The following is a 7,736-nucleotide window of genomic DNA, read 5'->3' on the forward strand; positions in this document are numbered from 1 at the left end:
ACAACAACACAAATGGTATTGAGCCCCAGAGAAATGGACTGCGGTTTAATTTTTGTTGCTCCATTAGTCCTTCCGGTTTCTAATGAAAACCAGAAAGAGAATCTGTTACATACGTGATACACAAGGCGACAAGAGTCACAGACACACAGGCAGGTAGTCCAGTCTCTTGGCTGGGCAAGCACTTTCAAATCCACTGTGCAGCGCAGCTGCTGGACTGGTCACAGTCTCTCATTTCTTAATCATCCAAGGTCCTTGCATTCCTAGATCAGAATGACGATTCAATAACCAGTTCTAAAAAAAACAGAGAAAATAAGAAACTCCCAACGCAGATTGTGAGGGGTCCTCCCGGAGGCACTGCTGGCGGCGGTCCTCGGGCGCATGATCAGAGTGGCACGTGCAGGCCGGGCCGGCCGTTGGTCTGTGCTGGTGATCCTCGGGCCCCATCCCTCCTCCCCCCACCCCCAGCGCGGATCCTGCAGGCCCCCAGCCCTCTCCTCCGCGGCACGACTTCTCTCCCTCAGTACATCTTCTGCCGGCTGGGCAACACCGCCTCCTTCAGGAAAGAGAAGACCACCAGGATGCCAGAGCGCTTGCCCCTCTTGCCTTTGGTGAAGTAGTTGGACACCACATCATCTGCCAGGACAGAGGGGGCACAGTCAGACAGCAGCAGGGAACCTTCATGCACGATCGCAGCTCAACAGCTGCACCCCGGCTGAGCACACAGACGAAGGCTAAACATTGTAGCACAGAATGCCGTTGCTCCAAAATTAACCCCAAGACTCTTTATACCCCAACAGATACGATTCGCTCCGTATCATTAGTGTCAGAGCTGTGCTACACTGTTTCCATCAGTCCCTGTGAGACACATCGAAGTCTGGCTGTTGGGCTGTGCTTCTGTGCCAGCCCTGTCAGTGTTTAGCAGACCTCTGTGAAGACTTAGTCCCTCACTGTGTCCTCGACTCTCACACACACCGATTCGCTTATTGCTCCTGTTCCCTGCACATGCGGAGTCTTGTTCCTGCAGGCAGCCTTCATTGCTACTTGGTCCCCATTTTGTTTATATACTGTACCGTTTTAAATGTAACTACGGGGACTACCAAGAAGCAGTGCACTAATCTGATATGGCCAGCAGCCATATCACCCTGCAATTCACAACTGGCAACCCACTGAAGCTAAGCAGGTGTGAGCCTGGTCAATACCTGGATGGGAGACCTCCTGGGAAAAACTAAGGTTGCTGCTGGAAGAGGTGTTAGTGGGGCCAGCAGGGGGCGCTCACCCTGTGGTCCATGTGGGTCCTAATGCCCCAGTATAGTGATGGGGACACTATACTGTAAACAGGCGCCGTCCTTCGGATGAGACGTAAAACCGAGGTCCTGACTCTCTGTGGTCATTAAAAATCCCAGGGCGCTTCTCGAAAAGAGTAGGGGTGTAACCCCGGTGTCCTGGCCAAATTTCCAATTGGCCCTTACCAATCATGGCCTCCTAATACTCCCCCTCTATGAATTGGCTAGATTACTCTGCTCTCCTCCCCACTGATAGCTGATGTGTGGTGAGCGTTCTGGTGCACTATGGCTGCCGTCGCATCATCCAGGTGGATGCTACACATTGGTGGTGGTGGAGGGGAGTCCCCATTACCTGTAAAGCGCTTTGAGTGGAGTGTCCAGAAAAGCGCTATATAAGTGTAAGCAATTATAATTATTATTAATCAATCTCAGGATCTAATTCAATCTAATTTCTGGGTCCTCTTCCATTCCCCCACCTTCACCTAGTTTTCAGTGATGTCCTCTGATTCATGTCTCTCTGTTGAATTAGAAGACTTTGGGGATTTTGAATACTTGTATCAGGTACCCTCATTGCTCCAGTTTCTTCTCTCAGTCCAAATACATACTGATCGGTTAACTGGCTTCTGGGAAAACCAGTCCTGGTGTGAGTGTGTGTGTCTGTGTGAGCCCTGTGATGGACTGGCGTCCCATCCAGGGTGTATCCCGCCTCATGCCTGTTGCTTGCCTGTATTGTTTATAGTGGTTAGAAAATGAAACTGTTCGAGATTTAAAGAGTTCAGTTCCTTCATGCTGTCAGTGTAGGACATTCTCTTAAGCCCCAGCGCATATCTGGTTGCTCTTCTTTGGATAGATGCCAGAGCAGCAATATATTTTCTATAACGTGGTGATCACAATTCACCCGATACACAATATTGTAAATCGGGTCTTACAAATACATTGTACAATTTTAACATGCCTTGATTTGAATTCTGTGTTAGGTATACAATATATCTTAACAGTTTGCCTTTTTATTGCTTTTCCACTTTGTGGACAAGAGGTAAATGTGTCCACATTAACCCAGTTCTTTGTCATATCCTCTGTGGAGTGTTTGGAATAATTACTGGAATAGGTTATGTTACCTGTGCAGCTCAGCGTTCTTCATTTTATATAGCTGAAGTTAGTTTTTGCTAGCTGCATGCAATACCCAGCCCTTAACTACATTAAACTACACAATGCATCTAAATCTGGCGAAGATTCAGTATTTTCTGCTTTGAAATCCATTAACTCAGCAGTGCAGCAGTAGGCTGGCAGTGTGATTCCTTTGCACCGGTTCCCATGGGCCAGTGCAGAGCCCCCACCCCCCTCCCCAGCGAAGGGCCCCCGTACCTCCATGCTGCACCGTCGATGGCAGCACGTTCTCCCCCGCCGACAGGGACACGAAGAAGGAGAAGGGGATGATCCACAGGCAGATGGTGAAGTAGGCCAGGACCTTGGAGTTCAGAAACAAAGCTTGGAGAACAAGCAACCAGCCCCGCCCTCTACAAGACCCTTCACTCGCTCGAGCAAGCAGGGCGATTGCAGAGGAGCAAATATACCGACACATTTCAATATACATAGTGTCAGTGTTTAACTGCGTTGTGGAGTGTTTGGAATCATTACTGGAATAAGTTATCTGAACCATGCAGGTCTGCATCCGTCACCAAACTGCTTCAAGGTCAGTTAACGTACTAAAGGGATTGAAACCAACAACAGTAATTGATCTGCTCTTAACGAGGCTGTCAAGGGACAAAGTGATCAACTTCAAGAACTTCACAGGATGAAAACCGGAGCCTGAGATCAATCACTCATCACGAGGCTGTTATGTCTATAAAGAGGGAAGAAACCGAGCAGTGTGTCTGTTCTGCCCTGAATCGTGCCTCATCACGGGTTACAGATTAGACTCTGGGAAGCCACAGCGCCACAGAGGAAAAGCACAAGATAAAGAGGAAATCTTCTGGTGTTTGGGGGAAAACCAGAAAATCAACATTCGTGATCTGTGGACCAGTGTCCTCCATGGGTGCACAACACTGCTAGCAGAAATGTGGAGTTGCAATTCAACTTTAGAGGTATTTACCTCACCAGAGGATTCAGGCATTGGTTAATCTGGGGCTATTATACAGGGACACTTCTTTTGCTGGGCAGCATAGGTTACATGCAGAATTGTGTTGTGAAATGGGAAGACACTAAAATATTAGTGAGGAAATACAAAGAAGAATTTTCTTATGCCAAATGCCTCCATATATCCCCTTCATGTTGCCAGCTTTGGACTTCAATAATATTTGTCACTTTAAGTGTAAATGTTTGCTCAAACCTTTCTGCCCGCAACAAAATCAGACAAACTACAGATCGTGCCAAGACAGACTTGTACAGGGGCAGACTGAATGCTGAAGAATTTCTTGCACTGTGCTGCACGTTTCACTTGCTGGTTTTGTCATGGAGCATCTGCTATGAGTTTGCTGCCTCAGGTTTAATCCCGTCTTTGTCCCTGCAGCTCTGTGCACGTGAACTGGCAGGGCAGACCTGAGTGAGCCGACAGCGTTTCGGCAGACGGCGGAGCTCTCACCTCAGAAAAGGGGTAGTACTCCTCTGCAAAGTACTGGAAGGCCATGTAGTGATTCACCACCACCAGGACTGCGGGAGACAGGGATCAAGTCAGAAGCAAGTCGGTATAAGCTAAAAATGGAGCAAAACTGAAAATCCTCCGATTGTCAAGTTTAGGAAAACCAGCCTTTTCCTTCATGAGACCCACCCAATTGGGAATCACAAGCAAGTGGACTCTGAACTGCCCACCCTCGGGTCCCCCGTCTTCTAACAAGTCACAGGCGACACAGCTACGTCCTGGAGGCTCAGTGCTGACGGGAGCAGAGGTGCGCCCCACAGGCTGCAAGCCCTCGGGGGGCGCTGTGTAGCTGAGAGACCCAGGCCAACAAATCTCACTCCACTTGAGGAATCCCGGTCACAGTCTGCTAGTGACACGTCCACCCGGGCTCGAACCTGCGCCGTCTGGAACACCTCAGCCAGCGCCCTAACTGGTTCAGTACAAATACTCCCTTCTTATTTAAAAAAAAACAGTTTTTAATATTGGTACTGGACGTACAGTGTGCCGCTGCACCCCGACTCACCGCAGGACAGGATGAAGTTGGGCGAGGTGAGCATGATGTAGGGGAAGGTCTGCAGCAGGCCGAAATACACCAGGTTGGTGAAGAGGCCCACCCCCACCATGAGCACAGGAAACCCCTCGAACAGGTAGAGCCCCGCCAGCACCGCGGTGGAGAACTGTCGAGAGCAAGAGAGGCCGGCTGTCAGACTGCAGGCGCAGCGCGCCACGGGGCCGGGACGCACACAACGAGGACAGGAGGGGAAGAAGGGGAGAGAAAAGAGATGGGAAAGCCGGCCAGTGAGAAACGGAAGAGTGGATGTCAAAGACACACAGAGACCAGGGGTGGGGCTCCCCAGGAGGTACATATTCATTTACCTTTAGCAAAGCAATCCATGATCCAAACTGCAATGACAAATACAGGCAAACCCGAACTATGGCCCGTTGAAATAGCCCCATTTTTTAAATGAGACGCCAAGTTAAATGTGTCCGCGTCACTCAGGTGCTCATGTCCAAGGTAATTTAGTAAACCCTTCCCACACCCGTCTCAGACTATCACGTCATATTTCTTGGTGCTCAGAATGGGACCAATATTATCCAACATGCCAGTCTTGTTCAGGACGATGATCAGTCCAGCACAGCACAGGTCAGGTGAGCACGATGTATCCTCAAGAAACCGGCCTGCTGGCTGAACAGAGGGGTCACACGGATAGTCGCCACTGACACCGAAAGGCACACCGCGTCCCACTTACCCATATCATGTACTTTATGATTCTGCTGGTGGCTACTGTGTACTCTTCTATTAGCTCAGCCAGGTAGTACAGACCAGCAGCTGGAGAGAGAAACAACAACGACGACAGAGGGGGTAAGTCAACCAGTCCCAGAGACGTGAAGCGCTCACACCAAGACAACAGAGATTTCACACTTCAGTAAAGTAAAGGCTACGTAATGCCGCAGTTCGAACCAAGTCAAAGCATTCACATCAGCAGAGGGCTGACTTTACAGACTGGCACAGCTCAGATCCAACTCACTCACACACAGGCATCCCACTCATTTACCCAGCAGAGCAGGCGAAAGACAAATACCACAACGCACTTCTGAGCCCGCGGATAAAGAGCTTCAGTGCCAAAGAAACAATTAAATGACAAAATCAGTTTTGTACACTTTTTTTATCCCTCAGAACGATGCCTGTTCAAAGCCGCTTAGAATTCTGAAGTCAAATACAATAAGTACTGCCTGGAGCTTTGTGGTAAAATTCCTCTTTTGTCCTTATGTGACTGTAGCCTTTCACCGCAGGGATCCCTGAAAACACATCCATTCTTCCAAAATAATTTGCTACGCAGTCCCAGAGGAAAGTAACTTCAATAGCAGCCCTCTAAGTTCTGCCTCTAGATCACGGAGCAAAGAGGGAGGGTGGAATAACGAGCTTCGAGCGATCAGGCCAGCAGAGCTGTGGCTCGTAGTCTCAGGGATGGCACCTGCAGGGTAACCCTGGACCTCTCTGTGCTCCAAGCCGACTGGCACCGATCTCATTCAGATGCCATCATTTTGCACAGGCTGCCTGTGCCACACTGTGCCACCACAGTCCAGAGGTGGAGAAAGCTGATGGCTTCTTCAGCACACCCTGTTCTCGGCCGTGTGCTGCTCTGATTTCCCAGCTCGTCTCCTCCGCAGGGTGTGAGTGGGATCCAGCAAGAAAACCCACAGCAGGGGGCTGCTGCCACGTTCTCTGACAACAGGCTGTTGTTTTTCCCGCCACTGGCAGCTGTGCAAAGGAGCTTCTGCTCACAGACAGGCCAGCAAGGAGCAGAGCAGCAGTGAGCACTGGAGCCCAGTGCACCTGACACCCCTGTATCCTCACTTCAGCCCCCAGATATCTCCCGACTACACACCGGCCAACCGCAAAAAACGAAAACGCAGCTTGTCAAAACGGGAAAAAAAAAGTTAGACAGGAAAAAAACAACAGCTTTCACAGGTCGAGAGACAGGCTTCACAAGACTTCACCCAACAGTACATGTGCAACGCCAACCCACACCTGTGATGTTAAACATAATCATGACAAATGCTCTTAAATGCTCCGAGTACACCGTTTGTACAGTCGGCACGGGCTAAAGCAGTTTACACAGGCCCTTAAACACACCCCTTCCTCTCCTGGTGGATGTGGTGAAATCAAGAAATGGAAACAAAATCACAATTGTCAACAAATTTGAGAACACCCGTCATGTGGATTTCGTCTCGTGTCTTGTCTTCTTCTTGCTTTTTGTGTTTGCGTTTTGACCAATACAGCAGCTTGGATCGACGCGTCAGAAAACGTAGACCGCCTAATCCCAGAGACCCAGATGATCACGGAGTTCAAGCCACTTCAGCGACAGCCCAGTCATGGGCAAGACTGGGGACTTAAGCCGGCTCCCCACCAAAGATAAAGCCTTTCATAACGAGGGCGTGGAAATGTGTTGAAACTGTAGGCAAGGCGGTCCAAGCACAGTAAACTGATGGACTGTAATCCGTCCAGTATCAGTCACTCTGATGTGCCAACGTGGACACATCAACGATCAGGTACCGGCATATACTGTACCTGAGCGTCTCTGGAAAACATCAAGCAGGACACATTCAAACCACACATTGTATTATTTAGAAAGTGCATTAGCTGCGGCATAGCAAAAATTGCTTTAAAACACGCCACTGAAAATCATCGGACCTCAACCAGACACGTCGTGGCACATCTGTAACAGCTGCAGGCTACAGATGCACAACGAAACAATGCACCATCAAGATTTCTGTAAATATACGTTCAATGTCGTAATCGTATCTCCTTTAGCAACATTTAAACTCATCGGTCACGTCAATAAAGACTGGGAATTTGATTATTCATCTCTTCACAAGCTCATCACGAGCTTACTAAACTACAAAAGCAGTTTGATGCAGAAAAATAACGTAAGCGGGAATCAGCACTACAGTAAAACTGGCAACTCCGCCTCTTTCGGGGAATTTCATTGTGCCAGCGAGCTCGAGTTGGGCCGCGGCCGGCTGCTGCGGCCCCAGCTTCGGGGTTCAGTAGCGACAGACGCCGAGGCCGCAGAGGAAGAGTCCGGGTGAACACTAAAGACAGCTTACCGATAGCAAGAGTGACGAAGGATATCTGTATCACCAGAGAAAACCAGCTGAGTAAATAAATAAACCACATTTCCTCCCCTTCTTTCAAGACTATATAATACAGTACAAATACCACAAAAAAACGTGAAGGATAATGCGACTAAAATATTGAAACAGATCAAAGTTCCTCCCACTAGTCTCTTCGAGAGAAAAGAAGAGACACCATACAAAATATATTGATAGGC

General features: G+C 49.0%; 1 protein-coding gene across 1 annotated transcript; it reads right to left on the minus strand.

Annotated features, from left to right (window-relative positions):
* Window positions 1–24: 24 nt before the first annotated feature.
* On the minus strand, window positions 25–7,730 carry tex261 (testis expressed 261). Its single transcript, XM_088638704.1, has 6 exons — window positions 7,513–7,730; window positions 5,151–5,230; window positions 4,424–4,577; window positions 3,865–3,932; window positions 2,649–2,751; window positions 25–633 (listed from the first exon to the last, which is right to left on the minus strand). The coding sequence occupies exons 1-6, from the start codon at window positions 7,580–7,582 to the stop codon at window positions 518–520; spliced, it is 591 nt and encodes a 196-aa protein (XP_088494830.1). The 5' UTR covers window positions 7,583–7,730; the 3' UTR covers window positions 25–517.
* Window positions 7,731–7,736: the final 6 nt, after the last annotated feature.

The sequence above is a fragment of the Lepisosteus platostomus genome, chromosome 1 (genome assembly GCF_059453375.1).
Source record: "Lepisosteus platostomus isolate fLepPlt1 chromosome 1, fLepPlt1.hap1, whole genome shotgun sequence".
In the NCBI taxonomy this organism is placed as follows: Eukaryota; Metazoa; Chordata; class Actinopteri; order Semionotiformes; family Lepisosteidae; genus Lepisosteus; species Lepisosteus platostomus.

What these genes read in the sequence shown, in the direction of transcription:
- tex261 (XM_088638704.1), bottom strand. Translation starts at nt 7,582, where the DNA reads ATGTGGTTTATTTATTTACTCAGCTGGTTTTCTCTGGTGATACAGATA. An exon ending in CTTCGTCACTCTTGCTATCG is followed by an intron (nt 5,231 to 7,512) that starts GTAAGCTGTCTT and finishes TTCTCTCTCCAG; the next exon opens with CTGCTGGTCTGTACTACCTG. An exon ending in AGTACTACCCCTTTTCTGAG is followed by an intron (nt 2,752 to 3,864) that starts GTGAGAGCTCCG and finishes CTGAACTCCAAG; the next exon opens with GTCCTGGCCTACTTCACCAT.